Here is a 23,478-nt window from a genome sequence, read left to right as displayed (position 1 = left end):
GTTTTAATCCTGAATCCTAATATGAGGAATACTAATAGTGATACTCAAGCATACTGTGATAAAGTTTACAGGGCTTAGGAAAACATTTGTGGCTCCTCTTATCAGAGGGCCCGGGATCATGTTTCTGGTTATTTCCCCCATGGTGACCCCGGTTACACTTTATTAAAAGGTGTCCTTGTTACAGTGTAATTATATATTTAAGTACTGAGTAATATTAATTAACTACATGTACTTACTATATGGTTAGGGTTTAAGGTTACTTGCATGTAATTATGCGTAATTAATTATTATTATAATAGTAAGTATATGTAATGTGTAACAAGGACACCTTAAAATAAAGTGTTACCGTGACCCCTAGTATGGTAATACCATAGTAACACCACTTATTAGGTACTACATATAGGGTTTCTGCGGTTCTTGAACTGTCTTAGTTTAACCTTTCACAATTTAAGGCCTTAAAAAAGGTGTAGGATGTCTTAAATTCATAATCAGGTACATGTAGCGCAAAAAAATATATATATATAACAAATCAAAGTAAATAATTTCTTCCTGAGTTTTTCGCTGTTCAAATATGTAAACATCTTTAAATCAAGATACATTTACTTGAGATGCAAAATGAAGATATTTAGTCTTGTATTATGAGAAACTGAACAAAATTAAGAGAATATGCTTAAAACAATAACAAATGTCTGTCAATGGGGTATGAGAACTTTTTCTTCTGAGCTCATTGGCAGATATGCGTTCTTGTTGAAATCATAAACTCACTTCATTTATCAGGAAGTAAGACTTAGGTCTTTTTCTTCTTAAATGGATCTTGATTTAAGAATATTTAGACATTTGCACTAGAAAACAACAAAATACTGATGAAGACCACTCTTATTTTGTGGTGCGATCAGAAGTTGGCGAAAGTTATTTTCACGTTCCAGCAGAGCTATTCAAGCGTTAAGGTTTTTTAATTTAATTTTTTATTTATGGAAAATGAGTTAAAAAAGTAATTGTTGGAAGCACATTGGGTTCCTTTCAATCAAATTTTCTGCTCTGCAATGATTCAGAAATGCTTCGTCTCATCACTTTCAGATCCACTGTAAGAAGCACTGAAGTCAGCACTGGTAACCACACAGAAGCACAAATGCATCTTCAGACAAAGTCACTGAGAAAGACTTATATTTTTATCAAGTTCTGATACTCCTGACATACCATGAAGTGAAACCAAAGTAAGGATGTAGTGGTATTTTGCTGAAAGCAGAGGCAATATACTGTGATGGCTACAGTATCATAACATCAAACAAAACAAGAATACAGTTGTAGAAAAGTGCATTTGGGATCTTTCAATAGAAATCTCATTCCTAAGTGGTTCAGACAGGCCATTAACCTTCATGTAACTGCATTCTCTGAATTAACTGATTCAAGCTTCATAAATGGAACTCAATCAGTCTTTACACATAAAACAGAAATCTTTGGGTTTCTTTTTCTAAAAACAGGAAACATGTTAAGCATCCTGCAGAGATGTTCAAGTCTCTAGTCAGCTGTTTCTATAGAGTCTGTCATTCAGAATGTTAACCTTAGTGCTGCTAAGGTGGCCTTAAAGTGTTAAAACACACAAAATTACATTGTTCTGACAGCAAAACACTGGCTTTGACCGAAACCCACTTTGTTTTCACAGGTAAAAAGGAAAGATGTTTCTATTGACGTTCTCAGAGAAATAGAAATGCAGTTAGCCTTGAATGTTAAGGCTTCAAGTGTACTCAAATGCTTCAGTATACACTCAAAACCAAAGTACAATCAAAGCATTCGGTATAAGGCATGCATGCTCGTTTCCTCAAGTCTGTGCATAAATGCCTCTATATTACAGTTTCAAGCCCACAGTGAAGAATCTCACACACATATACATACACACTCATATGAACAAAGATTTGAGACTAATGCATGTGTATGATAACAAAAAAACTACATAAGTTACTTAATCCACTGATTTATAAATCCTCTTATAATTTATATACAGGTATCCATATAACTGTAATTTACACAAACAAGGCAGATTAAAGTAAGATGCTTCCACGTATTCAAAATCACGACAGCATGACATCCCATTCCTGATTTTCACTGACGTCCTGTACTAGAGGAAAAGGATAGACATTTATTGTCTTCATTAAGTACCACTGAAATGGAACAGCGGATATGATTTGCCCAACTTTGATTTCAAAGAGCTCAGATTGGAGTAAAAAAAAAAAAAAAGGTAAATGAAAGAAAGAAGCGTTTTCCATCCTGTTCCAGTTGAAGGATGTTGGAAACAGCAGTTTACAGAGTACATGAGTGAGACGGATGACCATTATTTAAAAGATGAAGTTCCCCAGTCACGAAAAGATGATGTTCATAAAGCATTTGTTTCCAGTCCCTGCAATATTTGAGTGAAAAATGGACAGTTGTTCTTGTGTCCCGTTGTTTAAAGGGCATGAGCTACATATGAACTGCTGAGGCAGAGATTGAAACTGGAGACTGCAATCGCTCCCTTCAGACGTCAGTAGTTTTCTACTGAGATTATTCACTGTTCCCTCTTTCACTTTGTCTCAGAGCATTTGTCTCTCAGATCCAACTTGTGGTTCCTGAGATGGAAGGCCGTATGATACCTTTGGGTGAGGGCTTGGAACCAAACCACGACATCTGAAACACACAAAACATGAAACTCAAACAGTGCTTCCATCACTCAAACATCATTCTGTCATTGCACAAGATGTGAATGCACTGCTATAGAAATGTTCAGGAATTCCATAAACGGTTCATACATTTTTTGTAAATTGTATTAGATTATTTATTTAAATAATAAAAAAGTTGCAGTTCACAGTATTTTAAATAAATAATATAAAATAAATATAATTTATAATAAACATTAAAATATATTATAAAACAAAAACTCTATTATATAAAACTTTATTCGTAGTTTACTTCATTTTCACATAATTTAATTTTTTATTTATGGAAAATGAGTTAAAAGGAATTGCTGGAAGCACATTGGGTTCCTTTCAATCAAATTTTCTGCTCTGCAATGATTCAGAAATGCTTCGTCTCATCACTTTCAGATCCACTGTAAGAAGCACTGAAGTCAGCACTGGTAACCACACAGAAGCACAAATGCATCTTCAGACAAACTCACTGAGAAAGACTTATATTTTTATCAAGTTCTCAAATGCTTCATATTTATGGTACCAGATATGCTGGTATTTTGCAATTTCTATTCAAAGCTGCCTAGATAAAAAAAAAAAAAAAAATTATAAATATATAAAAATTATATATATATATATATATATATATATATATATATATATATATATATATATATATATATATATATATATATATATATATATATATATATATATATATATATATATATATATACACACACATATACATATATATATATATATATATACACACACATATACATATATATATATATATATATATATATATATATATATATACACATATACATATATATACACATATATATATATATATATATATATATATACACATATACATATATATATATATATATATATATATATATATATATATATATATATATATATATATATATATATCAAGCAATACAACTGTTTTGAACATTAATAAAAAATAAAAAAAACTGTAAGAGAATGATTTCTGAGGATCATGTGACACTGAAGACTAGAGTAATGATGCTGAAATTTCATCTTTTCCATCGAAGAAATAAAGTACATTTTGAAATATTTTCAATTACCAAACAGTTATTTTAATTACAAGTATTATTTCACAATATTGCCAATTTTAAATGTATTTTTGACCAAATAATTGCAGCCTTGTTTATAGTATGAGACTTTTCACATACAAAAATCTTACTGTACGGTGGTATACATTATTGTTTAAATTCAAAATTAATGTGATTACTGAAAAAGAGTAATGAACCGTCAATATGCTCAATAAATTATCATTATTAATAATAAATATATTATTGTTGTTATTAGTAAACAAAATTGTATTATTTTCATTACAATTAATTTAATATTATCATTATTATAATTAATACTATACATTATTATGACTATTTATATTTACTAACAACAATAATTAACACTTAAGAAATTAATTATCCCCTTTTCGATGCCAATAGCTGATTATTTAATTGATTATTTTCATGTTTTGGCCTGTAACTAATGAGACAAACTGATTTTTTGATAATATGATGCACAGTATCAACAACAGCTTCACTCTACAATTTTAGATGCTTGAAATTAATTTAAAGGTGCCATAGAATGAAAAACTGTCTTTACCCTGGCATAGTTAAATAATAACAGTTCTGTACATGGAAATGACATACAGTGAGCCTCAAACACCATAGTTTCCTCCTTCATATGTAAATCTCGTGATTAAAAAAGACCACTGAAAAACAGGCGAATCAGAACATAACACCGACTGTGACGCAACAGTCGGGATCACTACGCCCCCAACATTTGCATAAACCCGCCCTTGTTCTAAGCCGGCCGAACCATCAGAAGCTCTGCAGGTATTGTAAATAAACAAGCGCGGACAACAGCGAAAATAAAATAAATGTTATGTTCCAGGCCGTGCAGGGGGTGTGAAGTGCAGGGATGGGTTGGTGTCTGTATTCAGAAAGGCACAGAAAGCAAATAACGCGAGCCACTAAAGGGACATGGTTAGCTCCTTGCTAGCGGTAGCCTGTTACAGTACATAAGATTTCACTCTCAGTAAGGAGAGATGAGGATGATGGCGAATGACTTACAGATCCTGAGCACCACTGACAAGCATCTGATCTTGTGAAATGTGTGGTAAGTACTGTTGCTCCATAATGTAAACATAGTTTGTGTGATCGCGTCTCTTGAAAGTGAAACTATAACGCGTTCAAAAGCAGTTTCAATGCCTCGCATATTAATAACGGCTCCCTGATGCCCGCGTTTTATATACAGTATAATTACCCGACGATATAACTGCGAGAGAAAGTATTTAAATATATATTTTCCTCCCTGTGCTTCCTTCTTGCTGATGAGCCGTACTGTGAAACAGCCAATCAGAGCAGAGCTCAACATTGTGCAGCACTGTGAAACAGCCAATCAGAGCAGAGCTCATTATTATTCATGACCCTGCCAAATAAGCCAATAACAGACCGTTTCATTCTAGGGAGAAATCCTAGGGTTGTAAATGGACATGTAAAATCGTTTCTGGAGATTTTTTGCCCTTACCTAAGCCACATACCTTCTGTGTAGATATCAGAGAACAATTTAAAATACTGTATCAATGCATTCTATGGCACCTTTAAATGTCAAATCATAAGTCTACAGTAGAACAGATGAATACCAATTTCTCTTTTGAGATGTCACAAAGAAAGAGACAGAAGTGAAAAATAATAATGACCCTTTAAAAACTGATAATATGTACATCCCTAGTGACATTCAACCCCATTTCAAATAAGGTTAAACTTCTGTAACAAAACAATCAACTTTTTCTACAAAACCCCCACATAGACCACAGGGCGTCAGGGAGTGAAGCGGAGAGCGTAATGTAGCACAGTGATGTGCAGTGATTTCCAGCACAGTTGCTGGGGTGAGCTATAAATACCTGGCAACTGCTATTCCTGACCGTGTCACTGAGTGTTAATGGTTTGATTCAGAGCAGTGAGCCAAATATCCTGACCCACATTGTTAGCTGCCTAAGCAGAGTGGCCTAGTTAGCTCCCGGGTGCGATGAGGCTTGAGAAGAACGCACGCTGACCTTTCCACATGTCGTCCTCCAGGATTTAAACACATAGATTTGTCTTTCTCACACACCTTGTACTCCAGTGTCTGTTTGAGCATGTCCTCTTCTTCTTTTGTGAAATGCAGAAGTACAGAAATGGCTCTGATGAGCTGGAAAGCCTGGAGAGAGAGAGACAGAGAGAGGTAACCTCTCATAGGAGAATTCATACCAGCATCACTTATGCTGCTATAGTCAAGAGTTAGCAGAGGATGCTCTAGTGTTTGAAAATCAGTGATGCACACACCAACTGGATTATACTGAAAGGTGACTTTAGGATCAGTAATGTACCAGCAATCTCTATTGCTTCAATAATCTGCATTATAAACCAAATGCTACTGCAACAAAAGATGACTGAATGCGAGTAATGTTTTAGCAAATGCAATGCTTTTTTCAGGATTCTTGAATCAATAGAAAGTTCCAAGGAACAACGTTTATTTTAAATATAAATATTTTGTAACGTTATAAATGTCCTTACTGACACTGACAATTTACAGCATCTTTGCTGAATAGAAGTATTAACAGCATTCAACCAAAAATGAAAATTTGTTTCTTCATTAGCACAGCTTTGGAGAAATTTAGCATTACATCAATTGCTCACTAATGGATCCTCTGCAGTGAATGGGTGCCGTCAGAATGAGAGCTGATAAAAACTTCACAATAATCCACACGACTCCAGTCCATCAATTATCATCTTGTAAAGTGAAAACAGGGCTCTAGAGCATGCAACTATGAAAAAATATTAAGTAGTACCATTGCGACTGACGCGATAAGCGTATTTGTGTTTGCGCTCAGGGGAGCTTCAAAGGTTTCGACTTGCAACGTGTTTTTTTAATAAAGTCAGAAAAATGCCATTACAAATGTAAAAAACTAAATTCCCCTGTAAATCACTTTAAGGAGTCAAATATCACCTCGTAATGGAAATGCTAACTTTTGATAATTTTTGATTATGGATTAGAAGGTGCTCCAGAAATGTTTGACTGAGCTCCTAAACTTTAAAAATTTGCTCCTAAAAAGAAAAGTAAGTGTAGAGCACTGTAAAAGCAGCTGGTTTGTAAGAAACAGATCCATCATTAAGGCGTTTTATCTTTAAACCATCGTTTCTGGCCAAAATACCAATTATTAACCATAATTACTTGTGGATTATGATGTTTTCAATCAGCTGTTTGGACTCTCATTCTGACGGCACCCATTTACTGAAGCTGGAAAAAACAAAAAAAAAAACTAAAACTCATCTACATCTTGGATGGCCCAAGAATGAGTAAATTATCATTTCTGGGTGAACTATTCCTTTAATTTCTTTGAAAAAAAAGAAAAGAAAAAACTGACCCCAAGCTTTTGAACTGTAATACATGTTTTTACTTTGTCACTTAATTGTCTGCAAGGTTACAAACATAAGTTGACTTATTTCTAGGAGTTTGTTCTAATCCTGAACTCCACTGAATGAACAGCAGTAATAGTGACATGTTAGCAAGAAACACTAATCACATCAGTCCGCTGTAGCAAACAGGTCAGATACCGATCGAGCCCTCACCTCTGCCTCTCTGGATGACATGAACTTCAGCACCACGTGTTTGAGGTACTCAAAGTTGATCTCTCTTGTGTCGGTGAGGTCTGAACTGTTGGTGACTGTGGTGTTGGAGGTGATGGGAGGCGGGCCTGAAGATTGAGGGAGTCCTGGGGCTAGGGTTGGAGCGGTGGTGGGCATCAGTGTCTCTGAGAGAGTCATATCGGTTGATTTCTCCTGCCTGCTTTCCTGAAGTCTCTCTTTAGTCTCAGAGTCAGGATCTGGCTTCAGTCTCTGTTGCATGAACACATTGTGAGGAAATGTTTAGCTGACGTGGCCATACACTGACATAATGCTTCTGAATAAACACACTCACCAGCTCTTTCTGTAATGTCCTCTTCAGTTCTGCAAGCCTCTGCTGTAGCTGCTTTATTGTCTGACAACAACAAAAAATTATATATATTTTTTTTGTATTTGAATATTCAACGCAATCTAATCTGATACTAAATGTTCTAGTTCATATACATATTCACTTCCATAATGTCAGGTGCAACAGAATAGACAGTCTTCACATTAGAATTCAAATAATGTAGGGTGACTTGAAATAATTTGTAAATATTTTAATTTTCTTTGCATCCAGTGCAGGATTGGTTATGTCAACAAATTGTTTTCAGAAAATACTGTAACATTTGTAATGAAAGTTTGTTAAAAACGTATAATTTTATTTGTAAAATGTATATGAAATGTACAATATGTACAAATGAATAGTGCACAATGTAACTAGACATTTAAGAAAAAAAACTTGTTGGATTTTAAAGCCCATAAAAACCCTCTCCATATATGATTGATGCAATTATTTGAAATAACTTATTCTTGTAAAATATGATCTCTATAATTATAAAAGTAAAATAAGTAAAAACTGAAGTTATAAGTGTGTACATAAAAATATGTTCTCCATTTAATTATGTTCTTTCATTTAATTCAAGTTCATTAAGCTTCTGGTCTTTCATTTCAGTGGTTTTCTTTGCTCTCACCTTGTTCTTTTCAGCCAGCTGTTGCTCCAGGTCTTTATTAACCTTTTGTAACTGGTCAAGATCACTTACAGTAACCATCCCGTTCTGCTCACCATCACACTCATCGGCATGTGACTGTGCTGTTAAACTCAACACCTCACCCTCGAGATCAGACACCTGTTACACACAATGAAATATGCCAATACAAAACCATCAAATAGGTAAGCCAATGCATCTAACTGTAACAGGCAGCTGAGATGAAGCACACACTGACCCGTGACTGGTAAGACGAGAGTTGTTGTGTTTTTGTGAGGATCTCCTGCTGCAGTGACGTCAGCTGAGAGTTGTGTTCTCGCTCTCGCTCCTCAGCCTCCAAACGACGAGACTCGCACTCAGCCTGCAGAGAAGACAGACTGCTACGGGCCGCCTGCAGCTCTGACACACAGTAAGAAACAAGCTTTTTAATGCGACCATTATGAAGCACAGAACGTTTTTTTTTTTGCATCACTGGATTTAATGTACAGTGCCAAACACATCTGTCTTTTGTATTGTCTTTACAGGCAGAACTCAAAAACATCATGACTGTAGTCCATTTATCAAAGAAGTGAAGTTCCTAAGTAGGTTTTTTAATACATTGCAAGTGAAGGCTTTTAATACAAGTCAAAACAGTTACTAAATCCAACCTACTAACTGAAAAACATTACTTTTATGTCCAAATAAAAATGAAATTAACTGTTTCAGATTCTCTTAAGGTTTGAGAATCTTTGTATCATTGTCATAAATGTTATTAAAACAATATGATTTGGCTGGTAATATAAAACCATGTTAAGATGACTTTCTTTTTTTTGATAAATAAAATAAAAGCCAATTACTCAAAGATTCAAAATTACACATGAAAAAAAATAGAAAACATTAAAGTATATTTAAAATCTAAAACAACAATAAAATGTATAACCAAAACAGATTTTTTTTTTTTTAAAATAAATATTACTAGGGGTTTGAACCAGTGATATTGAGGTACAATTATGTATTTTTTGAATAAGTGTTCATTTTTATATTTTCATAATAATTTCAAAGTTTTAGCAATTTTCTTACATGTTTTTGTTATTTTTAGTGTTTTTTTTTTTAAACATATATTTAGTTTTAGTTATTTTAGTACATCAAGTTAACTAAATTAAAATAAGTAATGTTGCCTTAGCAACATAGATGAAATAGTATAAAGGCCCGTTCACACCAAGGACGATAACTATAAAGATAACGATAAAGATACAGTTCTAAAAATGTTCTCAATTTTAATGAATAGCAGAGTTCACACCACAGCTATAACGATAAAGGCACTGAGAAACGATATCGCTGGAATCACTTTCAGAACGATTTTTTCCAGTTGATGAATGATAAAAACATTGACACCCAATCAGAATCGATCCTGCTATAACGAGCTCGAGAATTTAGAGCGGCAGACAAGCTTGTGCTAAGAATAAACAGATGTGTGGATGCTAATATTGTTAACCCAGTTAACTATAACTATAATAACCCTGGTTTGAACCAGTTCTTAGGGTTTCTGAGGGGTGGATAGGGGCTACAAACACAACTGGTCCCTCACCTTCCTTCAGCATGTTTAGTTCCTCCTCATTTGCTCCTAAATCCTGAGAAAGACGACTCACTTCATTTTCCGCCTTCTCAAGAGACTCTGTCATTTTGCTGACCTATCAAAGTCAAGCAAAACATCAGTTTCCTAACATAGGTAAACACGGGCTTTATGAGTGAAAAATGCATGTGAAAAATGGGTGCATGTTTGAATAAGCCAGTGAATTAACCTGTTGTTGGAGTTCTTCTCTTTGTTTTCTGGTTTCCTCCAGAGCTTTGGCAATTTCAACGCTTACCGTCTGTCTGCTGATCAACTCCGCCTGTAACATCGACAAATATGTCACATAAATGTCACGCAGGTCAGCAACATAACTCAAGCTCGGATGATCAACCAGTAGGGACTGTTTTATAATATTACTTTTACTTTCTTTGGTTTTTAACTTCCACTACACCTTTTTGGTTTTTTTGGGGTCAGTTAGAATTTGTTTTAAAGAAATTAATACTTTTATGAATATTTTATCATATAAAATTATTTAGCAAGGACATATTAAATTGATTTGAAAAGATTTATATTTCAAATAAATGCTGTATTAAGCAGCACAACAAGGATCATGTAACTATACTTTTTTTAAAAATATTCTACTTTAAATTAAATTACATATATAAAAATAGAAAACACTTATTTTGAAACTGTAATCATATTTCATAATATATTATTTTTGATTATTAAATAAATGCTGCCTTGGCGATCATAAATCTTATCAACCCCAATTTTTTGAATGGTGGTGTATGTGACAGTGAATCAGTGAAGTGAATCTGTTGTGGCGGATGATTCTCACTCTGGACTGCTCTAGTTCTGCGGTCAGTCTCTCTACAGCGCTGTCAACCTCAACTTTGCTCTTCAACAGTGAAGCTTTCTCCTCCTCCAGTAACCGCTTGAGAAAGAGAAACAAAAATTAGAAACTTTTGATAACATTCCCATGTTAACTAAAGGATATTTAAAGAAAGATTAGTGATGTTTCACACACTAGGTTGTCCTGATGCTTGCTGGCCTCAGTTTCTCTCGCTCTCTGTAGTGCAAGAAGTTCCTCCTCCAGCCTGGCTGTTTTCTCCAAGCCTCTCTGTCTCTGTGTCGAGACCTGCTGCTGTAGTCTCTCTCTCTCCTCAGCCCACTCTGCCTGCTATGGGACCAAAGGTTAGAGGTCAACACTCTAAAGCAAAACTAAAAGGAGTTAGCCAGTCTCTGAGCTTCCTGATAAGCCAATTTTTTAATAACTCTAAACTCCATAAGTTATTTTCTTTGTCTAATGCTAGCGTCCCAGTAGGTATGACTGATATCTGACAGAAGGGGGCGACATTTCAGCAAAAACTGTCTGTGACAAACCCAAACTGAGACAGACGTTTGGTGAATTTGACCGACAGCGCGTACCAGCTTTTCAGCATGCGATTCACTGTCTTCAAGTTGCTGTTGCAGACTTTTCATCGTCTCAGTGCAGTCAGCCAGCCTCTGCTCCAGATCTGATATCTGACACAACACACATCATTCAGATCATTCAGACACAGTCACGTGATGTGTGGGTTAACTGTGGGTTAACTCACCTGTGCGTCTGTCCTCTCTCTGTAAGCTTTAGATGAGTCCTCTTTGTGCTTGACCAGAGTCTGCAGATCTGTGATACTGCCGTTTTGCCGAGAGATCTGGAAAAAATGAGAAACAGGAATTTTCTCACTGAATTAAAGTTATTACAGCACAATAATTTTACAGAGCAACACAGCATTTAACTGTGCAGTACAGAAAAGCAGAGTCCAGTATTAGAGGTGTGAATATTTAGATACATAGAAAATCGTTACGATTCAAGATAAAAATTTTCAATTTAACTCAAAAGGGTTTTTGCAAATTCAGTTCAATCTGACTCAATTCACAATGAAATTTGATTCATGATTAAATTCTGTATTTTTAAAAATGCAAATAGTGCATTCTTTAAATAATTTTTACACTACCGTTCAAACATTTGGCATCAATATTTCACTTTTTTTTTTTTTTAAGAATTAACACTGAGTAAGGATGTTTTAAAGTGATCTAAAGTGTCCAAATTCAGCCTTGCATCACGGGAATAAATACATACCGGCTGCATGAGTGCAATGTGTCAACAAAATACTTTTACATTTCAATATTCAATTATTAAAAAAAATATATTATTCTTTTTTAAAGATGATTTATTTCCATGACTTTTCCTGGCCTGGAAATCCCAATTGTAAAGACATTACGTAGAGCAGCAGGAGTTTAGATGTTGGGGTTTACCTGGGCCTCCAGTGAACTGACCGCAGTGGTGTGATTTGTTCTCTCCTCCAGTAACTGTCCTCTGGCCTCCTCTAACCTCTGCTGTAATGAAGACTTCTACACACACACAAACACAATATGTGGTTTTTAGATGACTGAAACTGCAGTAAGATGATAGGTGTGTACTGTATATTTTGTGTTCTCTGACCTCTTTGAGCAGTTCATGTAGGTGCTCATCCTGAGAGAGGTTCGCTTCTAGTCTCCTCTCTAAGGAAGCAGCCTTCTCCTGCAGATCAGCCAATAGACGCTCTCGCTCCTCCTCTGTCACTGCAACCTGACCAATCACAGTAAGGTATGAAGAGTTCTAACAATGTGATAATGAAATGGTATTGCATTTAGAGTGTTCGGGCAAAATAAGACATATACATTTCTCATATACTGTACATGTCAGACCGAATCGACAGCAACCCTGACTAATCACTTCATTAACATCTGAAAATACCTAGTATGCAATATTTACCAATAACTACCATAAGTAAAGATTAAAATAATCTTAATAAAATTTTTAATTAATAAATAAATACAGCTAGATGCAATGCAATGAAAGAGAACAAAGCACATTATTATAATATTTTTTAATTAATTTAATTAATTAATAAAAACAGCTAGATGCAGTGCAGTGATAGCATCTCAAAATACATTGTCAAATTGATTTACATCTTTATACTCAATCTTAAAAACCACTTGAATATAAAATGAAAAGCAAATGTAATTTGCATAAGTAGTTAGATTTTGTAGGTTCTAATGCATTAGGAAGCATTTATTTTGATGTAATTATATAGCCTACAAGTTTCGATTGGATGCCACTCACGTGTGTGCCTGCATAATTTAGCACATTCGCAGACAGTAATTTTCACTTGCAAATGCAAATGAGTTTCAATGGATTCTTTGTTGAGTCAATCAGACCTTGTTCTTGTGCTGCTCGTGCTGTAGCTTCAGTTTATTGTGTTCAGACTGGAGCTGCTCCATTGATTTCTCAAGTGCCTTTGCATTGTTTTGTGCCTGGAAAACAAAGGAGAAATGATATACAGAAACAATGTGGAAATTATTTTTACCATACCATTCAAGCTAAACGGAAAACATATTCCATTTTCTTTAAACAAATCTTGACTGTTTTCCTCAGGAGTGTAAGGTTACTTTAGGGGCAATTTATGAAAGGAAGGGTTTAAAAGTTTAAATAACAGATTATGCTAAAGTTTTATGAATGTAAGTTTTTTTTTCTTAGATATTAGTCTAGAATTACACAATACCAAATGTTCCATATTCAATTGAAATCGCAAACCACAGAAAACCTAACATGTTATTGCGCACATATTTCAACAAAATTTAAAATAATATAACATGGAAAAATTGGAAACAATATATTAGTTAGGATTAAAAAAACAAGCCAAGAACTCTCCATTAAATAAATCTATGCTATAACACTCTTATAAATGTATAAATACAACATATACACACACACACACACATATACATACACAAGTGCTGTCAATCGATTAAAAAAAAACAACTAATTAATCGCACATTTTTCTGAACTTAATCGCGATTAATCCCACCTAACATTAAAGTTTTTAAATATACTTTTATATTGCAACAATTTCACATTCAATCTTCAAATGAATGTACAAACAACATAAAGACTGTATATTTTTAATGGCATCTTTATTTTTATGACTGAAGGCCAGTCATAAATACTGTAATGTCAATAATACTGATTTCACTATAAAAATGTTTCCCCCTAATATTTAACCATTGACTATAGCCATTAAACATTACATTATAATTAAGAGCTATCAATTTGAACATTTATTAGACTTTAAAAATAACTTCTAATTTAAGTGAACTTAAAACAATCTTCACATAAACCCATTATAATACAGTAAATGTCATATTTATCTACCTGTGCCCCTCAGCAAAAATATACAGAAATTGAATAAAGTTATCAAACACTAAATTCTAAACTAAATACAGACGAATCCTTAAAACTAAAAGTTATTGATTTCCTCTTTTTTTGTTCTTGAAGAACAGACGTCACAGCAGCTGGTTATTAGGTTGTTTTTGGCTGCTATTTCTTTAAGAGCTGCCGCTACAGAAACATGACGAGGATCTGACACGCATCATATTTTCTCTCAACTTTACCTTTTCTGACCCATTTCAGGTCGGACTCATTTCAGACTCTTCTAATGAGCTGACGAGTTGAATCGAGTGTGTTAGATGAGGGAGACAGTGCTAGGATGCTCCAGTTTTGAAATCCATTTCAGAGACATGTTCTTAATAACTCATATATAACATATTACATGCATGCACACTATTATGGCAGCTTTAATCGCCTTTTTGGTAACTTCATGACTTAACTGATCAAGATATTAGTTTATTTCGTAGTTTCCATCACAATTTGATATGAAATTTATGAAATGTCGCTTTGGACAAAAGCGTCTGCTAAATGACAAAAGTAAAAAAGTAAAGAGTGTAAAGACCATCGACTCTACCGTGCGACTCCACCGGGCAGGGACACCGGCAAGTGATAGTAGTAGCTTTTTATTAAATTTTTTCATTGATATGTTTATTATTGAAATGTTTTTGTTATATGCATGTGTCAATTTTATTTCATTTCTTTATTTTCTTAAATATGTGGGTAGATAGTATTTATAGAGTTGTAACTTTTTAGTTTTAGTTACTTTTTCTTATTTGTAAGTCGCTTTGGACAAAAGCGTCTGCTAAATGACAAAAGTAAAGTAAGTAAAGTAAGTAAATTAATACAGGCTATGTATTAATACGGCACCTTTGTGCGTGTATTGAAGATGACTACGAGCGCTACGAGCACAGGACTGTTTCCCAGGCTTGTTTGACTCGCGGCTGAAGTGAAGTTGAAGCGCGTCTGAAACGTCTCCTGTTTGATGTGCTCGTTAAGACGTTCTGCGACTGAATAAATGCACTTCTTGTCAAGAAAAAAAAAAGAAAAAAAAGAAACAGAATTAGCAGTTATGAGTGGGATGGCCAACCCTAGGCCCCTGCGTTAACGGCGTTAAATAATTTTAACATGTTTAACTGAAAAAATTAATCGCCTGCGTTAACGTGTTAATTTTGACAGCACTAATGTATATATATATATATATATATATATATATATATGTATGGTGAAGTGAAGGAAATTATAAAGTGCAAGGTGGGCTGAAAACACTTTGAAGGGAGGTGTGGCTCTGTTCTCAAAAGTGACCCTATTGGTTTCTGAGTCTCATCTGTACTGAAGAGCTGAATGTTGCCAAGTGCTCACCTTCCGGAAGTCCTCTGACACCTGCTGGATCAGCTGCTGTAACTCCTGCTCTCTCCCCTCCAGAGCCACAACCTTCCTCTCGGCCTCTGTTCTCTCATTTAACAACTCATCCCTGAAAGAGGAGATTTGACTTGCATCCTTTAGACATTATTATGTTTTCTGAAAGAAACATCTTCAGAAATAAGAATTCCTTCAAAGCCAAAGTAGTTATACATTTAATGAACGTCTCAACAGCCTTTGAAACATTTCCATCCCATTCCAAATATTTTTGTAGAAGGAATGAATCAGGGTGTGAACTGTTCCTTTATGGAAGGCAAATTCTTCACACACCTCTGGGCCTGTAGCTGTGAGTTGACCCTGCACATCTCCTCGTGTTCCTCTCCCAGCTCATACAGCTTGTCTTGGGTTTGGCTCAGAGTCAGTCTCGCTGTGTTCAGCTCCTCTCCTCTCAGTTTGAGCTCTTTCTCCCGCTGACTTAGCTGTTCCTCTCGCCTCAGCAGCTGCAGGACAACTTTTATGATCAGGCCGCTTAAACAGTTTGGGAAAAAGATGGAACTTCTTGTCTATTCTGCAATGTATCTGAGCTGCTCTAGTCTGAGTTTTCAAACACTGCTTGGTGTTGGCTTACATATTCCTTTAACTTGGATAGGTAAAAAATATTGAGCGCAGGAATGTGAAGGAAGGTGGTGTGTGTAATTTTTCTAAGTCTGTTTTAATGCTACTCTTGCTATAAAGAACTAATAAAAGAATACACTGTGCTGACCATATGTTTGACTTTGGCCAGTTCCTGCTGCTGAAAGCCTTCCAGCTCATCCAGGTCATCTCTCTTCTGGAACAGACTTAAACTCTGCTCTGTCATCTCACCTAGCCGAGCTGCCAGTGACAACTTCTCCTGTTTGAGAGAAAGAAGACAAAACAATTATAAAATAACTGGTTATTAACACTGATGTTTGAAATAATTATTTATCGGATACTTTTAAAATGTAAGTGACCAGTCAGGCTCAACAGTCTTTCCAAAAATCTTAATCCAATATGTTACAAAGGATCTTTACCTGCTCCAGAGTAGCTAGCTTTTCCATCCACTCCTGGTCCTTCTTCTCTAATGCTAAGGCCATGCCTTCTGCCATCTTGGCTCTGTTGGCCTGGAAAGATTCATTCTGGTCTTGAAGTTTGCGCATGGATGCTGATTGAACACAAACATAAGACAAAAGACTTAATCTTTCCGATTTCTGCTTTAATCTTTTAGATTTTCTTCTTAAAGTCATATTCCAGATCATTTTCAGCAAAATATCTATAGGCTGCATCTATGCTGCATGTTTAGTTTTCACAGATGATACTTTAAGTATGTTCCTCAGAGTGTGCAAACTAGCAGCAAACATGTTTACTTGAAATATACTTGCATTAACAGTTTAGCAGGAAAGATATTTGGAGGGTTTAAAAGCAGAAATCTGCAGCTTATATTTTTATTAAAGGACATTAAATATTCAGTTAAAAAAAAAGTTTTTATTTCTATAACCCTTAAAGGAATAGTTCACCCCAAAATAAAAACTTACTGAAAATCCACTCACCTTTAGGCCATGCAAGATGTAAATGAGTTCATCAGAATAAATTTAAAGAAATGTAGCATTACATCACTTGCTCACTAATGGATCCTCTACAGTGAATGGGTGCCGTCAGGATGAGAGTCCAAACAGCTGATAAAACCATCACAATAATCTACAATATCTTGCGAAGCAAAAAACTGCAAGTTTGTAAGAAACAAATGCATCAAGACATTTTAACTTTAAACCATTGATAATTACATTTTCTTCTGTGGATTACTTGCTGATTATTGTTTTGCATTTATCAGCTGTTTGGACTCATTCTGATGGCACCCATTCACTAGAGAGGATTGATGAGCATGTGATGGAATGCTAAATTTCTCCAAATCTGTTCCAATGAAAAAAATAACTTTTCTACATCTTAGATGGCCTGAGTACATTTTCAGAAGATTTTCATTTTGGGTGAACTATTCCTTTAAAACAGATAGATATAACATGAGATTAGTGGTTAGGTGATACCACAGATGGTAATGTTAGGCCCAACATTTGTAAAGTACCTAAAATATCAATACATATCTTTGTTAGTTTCATTAATCAAACTTTATTGGAAAAAAGAAGATGTCCAGATGTCCATGTTAGTACAGCTGTAAAACAGATTGTTAGTATACACAGTATTTTTTAGTTGATTATAATCAGTGTATTTCTCATTTTACTTTGGGTTGGTCTAGAAATGGGATCTGAGCTTTTAGATATTAATAACATTTTAGTGAATTATCTTATATTAGGTAGCTACAGGCACAATTTACAATTTCCAAAGAAAAACAAAAAAACAATGTCATCATCAAAAAAAAAAAAATAGTAAAAAAAAAGTAGCGTTTTCTCTAAAGATTTCACCTCTAAAACTCAGAAGCCATGGCCCCAGACACATATTTCCCAGGCATAGAAAACTCCCAAAGAGGTTAAAGAAGTATTCCAGGTTCAACAAAAGTCAAGCTCTAGCATTTGTGGGATATTTTTGATTAATTCACCAAAGAAAATCATTGATGCCTCTTTATCTATACATTTACTTATTTAAAAAGCTAAACTTACAGCTAGAGTTACAAGAATAATAATTATAATTAAGCTGCAATAATAATAATAAGTGTAAATTGTTCTTTTTGAAGTGAGAATATTGCAGATGAACATCTGATATTACTTCAAAAAGATACACTCAGAAAGTGATTCTATTACAGTAGTCACATCTTCTTTGAACAACTGGGGGAGAAATAATATTCGGTGATAATCAACTTTATAAAAAAGCTTAACTTATATTAAATCCTGAAGACAGTTGTGATAAAGCAATCAATTAAAAGAGAATGAACCAATTAACTATAATCTTAAATTTTTGCTTTCTGATCAACCACCAACCTTATTTGTCTGTAAGAATGTGTGTGAGGTTTGCATCGGACAAACGAATGGAGAACAGAGCAGAGGAGAGAAAGCCAAAAGAAGGAAGAGGCGAAAATGGGAGGAAAAGAACGGTACGTACAATCCTGATACTTCTCTAATGCAATCTCAAGCTTCTCCTTGGTCTTCTGCATTAGCCGAAGCTGCTCAGCGTAGTCTAGGGTTGGGGAATGGGATACCGACACACAAAACACGACCGGAGGGAGGCAGAGGAGGATGGGGGGGAGGGGGGGAGGAGGGACAAAACAGGGGGGAGAAAACAAAGGGATAAATATGATTGAGAAGATAAACAAATGGAGGGAAAAACAGAATGATTTTCTGAGATGAGAAAACCAGACTGATTGTGAGGCTGAACAAAGACTGACCTTTGACCTTTACACTTATAGCTCATCCCTGATCAGGTCAATTATTCAATCATCTTATCTAGTACTGCTCATTTAGGGTTAAAGGAGTTTCTAGTTCAGGCTATGTAATTGCATACCATAGCTGGCTGATAGCGAGAGCCAGGTATCTATTATTTATGTGGATTTTTCCAGGCCGTTACAGTGGAGTCATTTGCATACATTCCTGGCTTGTTTTGTGGCAAATCTGTCAAATGTCATGTGCTTTATACATTTCCACTGTGGCAAAAGGTATAAAGGGTTTAGAGGTGTCCAAATACAGACTAAAATAGACTCAGCACATATAAGTGGGAGGTGAGAAGGATGTACACGTAATAATCTGTCTCTAGTTTTTCCTTTTCTCATTGATTTCCACTGACGTTTTGTAAAGCCATCACATTGGCCTTTCGTATCTTTTTCATCCTTTCAGTCTTTTTCTCTTGTTGTGTTTACATGAGTTTCACTGTATTGTGTTGGTGATACCTGAGAGTTTGGCCTCCAGCTTTCGTATCTGATCATTTCTGCGCTGAATCTGAGAAGAAACATCATCTCTGGAACTGCTGCCATCAGAAGCCTAAGATTCAATGACAAATCAACAGATTTTAAAGCAGAAGTGAATTTAGGAAGCAAAAATAATGTACAGTATATATATATATATATATATATATATATATATATATATATATATATACTGTACGTGTGTGTGTATGTATGCGTGTATATATATATATATATATATATATATATATATATATACACACACATACATTACATACACAGACACACATATATATATATATATATATATATATATATATATATATATATATATAGCCTAGTGCTGTATTTGTTTACATAATATACGTGTGTGTACTGTGTATATTTTTTATTATGTATATAATAAACACATTCAGTATATATTTTGAAAATATTTACATGTATTTACTTGTTTATATTTATATTCAGATAATTTATATTATATATAAATATATTTAATATATAAACATAACATATTTTCCTTAAATATATACATGCATGTGTGTATTTATATATACATAATAAAAATATACACAATACACATACATATATTATGTAAATAAAAACTTTTATTTTGGATGCGATTAATCGTTTGACAGCACTAATATATATATACACACACACACACACACACACATTAATTTAAAAATTTCTTTTGAGCATTAAACGACAGCAAAGACAATCTAAATGTAAAAAAAAGGGGAAGTGAGCGTGAACAATTAAATATACAATATTGACCAATACCAATAAATTAGAAAAAACACAAAACACTAATATCAGAGAAATATAATTGCACATACTTTATTAGAACTACAAAATGCAAAAAGGATGTTTGTTAAAAAATAAAACCTAAAAGTTTATCAGCACAAATACAGAATTCTAAGTTTGTATTCACATTCATTTACATTGTCGTTAGGGTCCAAAACCACTGGTTTCTCTCAGCAAAACATCTACTATATAAGGGTGGCTTTGATTTAGACCTGTTACTGATACTACTCTCATCCTCCAACAAGCCTACAGCGTTAATTATTTAGAGCGAAAGACAACCTGAACCTAACCCTGAGAGTGTTGGCCATTAATTGCTAGAAGACAAGAGTGTCAGGTTACACTGGTTTGTCAAAGCATGTGACATTATTTAGCACTCACTAGATTTCACTGGTTTCCCATGACGTACAGCACAGAGTTCTAGTAATAAACTTTGTCACACTACCAGGTTGTTCAGGCGCAGCACTGTGCAAAAACAGTCAGTAAATAGTCATATAACTTCCTCTAGAATGGATACTGTCAATATGCCAGTCATTTGAAACAGGAATAATTACTATGCTGATATATTAGGGCAATTCTGCTTTTGTAATAGGAAATAATAAAGTAATTACTCTGCCTGCATATCAAAATGTGTCAGCTGGCACTTTACTGATACCTAGATGTGAAAGTACACTTGGAAGGTGTACATTTAGTTTAGAAAAGGAAAATTTAGTTAGAAAAGGGATAATTTGAATGATTACAAAATTCTATTAATATTCTCATAACATTTTAGTAACATTTGTCATGATAATATTTTTGAGATTAGTTTTTTTTAAATATTCCAAACTTTACATTAGCCATGAATAAACAGTACAGTGGATACTGAATATTCAGCTTCGCCATCACAGGAATAAATATTTTAACACATATTAAAATAGAAAACTATTAGTTATTTTCATTAACTATTTTAAACAACTACATGCATCATTGATCTTACCAAAAATCTTACAAACCCCAAACTTTTGAATGGTAGTGAAATGCACTAATAATTGGTGTAGTAGATAAAAGCACTCAATACATTAACATTTGAAAAAGTATACATTAAATATGAAGAAAGCAGTAACATCGTACTATGATCGAGATATCCTATCATATCCAATCCTGGAATGATTACTGTATTCCTGGTATCATCACCAGCTAGAAATCTGAAAACAGACCAAACTACTTTATGGGTCTCAATATTGCATGAAGATATGATATCGCAAGAAGCTGGAGACTCAGAATTACAGGAAAGCAGAGGAAGATCTACTCACAAAGTCATCGCCAGAATCTGCGCCCACAGAAGTGATGGACTCTTTGCTCATGGAGCGAGGGATGCGGCCTGTTCGAGGGGCAGTGGCAGCCTCCTCCGCCAGCTTCTTCTTCAACTTTGCGAACATCTCTGTAGTGTAGATGAAGCGTATAGCTGTGTGTGTGAAGCAATGATTTGAACGTCTTCCCAACTGTCAACGAGACACTTTAGGGTCCTCGGAAAGCAGAACAGCTTTTATCCACAGCATATGCAGATCTCATTCTGGTGTTACTCTCTGCTGCCTTGACTCTGTGGAGAAAATCACAACATTAGCATTACATTAGCAAAGGAATCTAGAGGTCAATCTAATACAAGTCAAAAAAGGCTTTTAACCAGCAGATACTTTTCTGAACGAAATGAGATTGCTGTGCTGGTACCCTGCATGCTGAGAGTGAACTGCTTAGTACACATCACTATCTAGTGTACATCTGTGCCTGTTAATATAGTTAGTGGAGGTGCAAAATCAAAATAATACTACACTTACATTATTAATACTCAAGTTCAGGATTATTTAACGAAGATGAGGTGATTTAAGCAAGACATGGGGCAATACAGTAAAATTAAACACTAAAATCAACAAAGTTCTGATGCGTTTTTATCTTTTAGAATAACTTTAAACTGAATGTGCAGAGACTCAGTGTTTACATGGCTTGATATGCTACATTGTAGTAAACTAACCAGTGTCAGATTTGATTACGACACGTAAGCTTGATGCCAGAATCATTCATCCATCACATGCTGATAGTGTATGACAACATCTACCCCAAAACAGTCGATAAAAAGCCCAGAGCCGAGCAATAACTGAAAAATTGTAAACAGAGCTAGCTAATGTTAGCTCTCGTCCATCTCCTTTACTAAATCAACAAAACAGATGAGAATAAACCTACCGTGAAAACTCCATAGAGTCTGACAGAGCTGGGGTTCATTTTAAAGGAAACCAGGTTTAATGCTAATATTTCTCCAGGCCTTACATCTGTGTGTATTTTGTTTGTCGTAGCTAGCAGCTGGCTAACTAACTTCACACGTAATCTTCAGTCACCAGATTCCTGATGACGTTCCAGGAAGAACTTGGCGATTGTGCTCGTCGCTGATTGGGCGACAACAGGAGGAAGGCGTGGCTACAGATTCGCGTGATTTCATGTCAGTCTTAAAAGCTGTCAGACTCACACAGGGTCACAGTCCTGTACCGCATTGATAAATTAGACGTATAATATTATTAAAATGTATGTTGTCATATTAATGTGTTTACATTTATAAGATATTAAAATAATAGTTATTGATTGGATATTAGATTTTACATTCAAATGTATTCTAATTTAGGTAAGATTTTTTTCCGTAAAAAATATTTTAAGGCCACTTTAAAGCAATTCCTGAATAATAGCTTGCTATTTTGTTTCTTACTAAATATAAATCTGAACATGAGCTTTCACTGTGCAACTATAGGCTACTATTTGTCGGTAAAATAGTTAATGCAAACTCACCTTTAATATAACATGTCTGGAATAGCCAGTTAACGCACCTGTATGGATTTTCAGGTTGAAATGTCTTTTCTTCTATACAATAAAAGCATTTCAAACAAACCTCGGATACCAGAAATGCAAGATAGGAATATATTACAAATAAAAAAGAAAATATAATAAATATAATAAATATGATTTATAAATCGGGAGTATATAAAAACAAGAAAAAAATAATTCTACACACGCACACACACACACACACACACACACACATATATATGAGTTAAAAAATAACAATCTCTAAGGGCTTACGTTTTTTAAACAGTTTAGAGGGATAGTTAAACCCCAATTCCTTATAAAAAATAACAAATTTAAAATAAAATAAATAATTTTAAGTAAATGTCATCATTTACTCACCCACCCTCCACTTGTTCAAAACGGTTGATGATAGGTATTAACTTCCATAATATTTTCACTTAATATTAAAGTCAGTGGCCATCAACTGTTTGG

General features: G+C 34.5%; 1 protein-coding gene across 3 annotated transcripts; it reads right to left on the bottom strand.

Annotated features, from left to right (window-relative positions):
- Positions 1–971: 971 nt before the first annotated feature.
- On the bottom strand, positions 972–22,558 carry LOC306849368 (golgin subfamily A member 1-like). Of its 3 annotated transcripts, none has more exons than XM_079384328.1 (23): positions 22,396–22,558; positions 21,471–21,757; positions 19,360–19,450; positions 18,579–18,653; positions 16,562–16,692; positions 16,273–16,401; positions 15,840–16,009; positions 15,510–15,621; positions 13,142–13,237; positions 12,384–12,509; positions 12,197–12,292; positions 11,497–11,592; positions 11,327–11,422; positions 10,926–11,078; positions 10,737–10,832; positions 10,128–10,217; positions 9,914–10,016; positions 8,585–8,745; positions 8,332–8,487; positions 7,674–7,733; positions 7,325–7,591; positions 5,826–5,912; positions 972–2,661 (listed from the first exon to the last, which is right to left on the bottom strand). In XM_079384328.1, the coding sequence occupies exons 2-23, from the start codon at positions 21,594–21,596 to the stop codon at positions 2,584–2,586; spliced, it is 2,595 nt and encodes an 864-aa protein (XP_079240454.1). In that variant the 5' UTR covers positions 21,597–21,757; positions 22,396–22,558; the 3' UTR covers positions 972–2,583. The 3 variants fall into 3 exon arrangements, 2 of the variants coding, with proteins under 2 accessions (XP_079240454.1, XP_079240455.1); XR_013782309.1 differs by having other exon boundaries at positions 1,153–2,661; positions 5,617–5,912; positions 22,396–22,556; XM_079384329.1 differs by lacking the exon at positions 18,579–18,653 and having other exon boundaries at positions 974–2,661; positions 22,396–22,556.
- Between the last annotated feature and the right edge of the window lie 920 nt (positions 22,559–23,478).

Source organism: Barbus barbus (assembly GCF_936440315.1).
Source record: "Barbus barbus genome assembly, chromosome: 29".
Taxonomy (NCBI): domain Eukaryota; kingdom Metazoa; phylum Chordata; class Actinopteri; order Cypriniformes; family Cyprinidae; genus Barbus; species Barbus barbus.
Note: the sequence above shows the minus strand (reverse complement) of the source record. Positions and strands in the feature narration are given on the sequence as shown.

Coding starts and splice junctions, on each gene's coding strand:
- LOC306849368 (XM_079384328.1), bottom strand. CDS start 21,596: ATGTTCGCAAAGTTGAAGAAGAAGCTGGCGGAGGAGGCTGCCACTGCC. Junction 11,593..12,196: donor TCAGTTCACTGGAGGCCCAG/GTAAACCCCAAC, acceptor CATTTTTTCCAG/ATCTCTCGGCAAAACGGCAG. Junction 10,833..10,925: donor GCAAGCATCAGGACAACCTA/GTGTGTGAAACA, acceptor CTCTTTCTCAAG/CGGTTACTGGAGGAGGAGAA.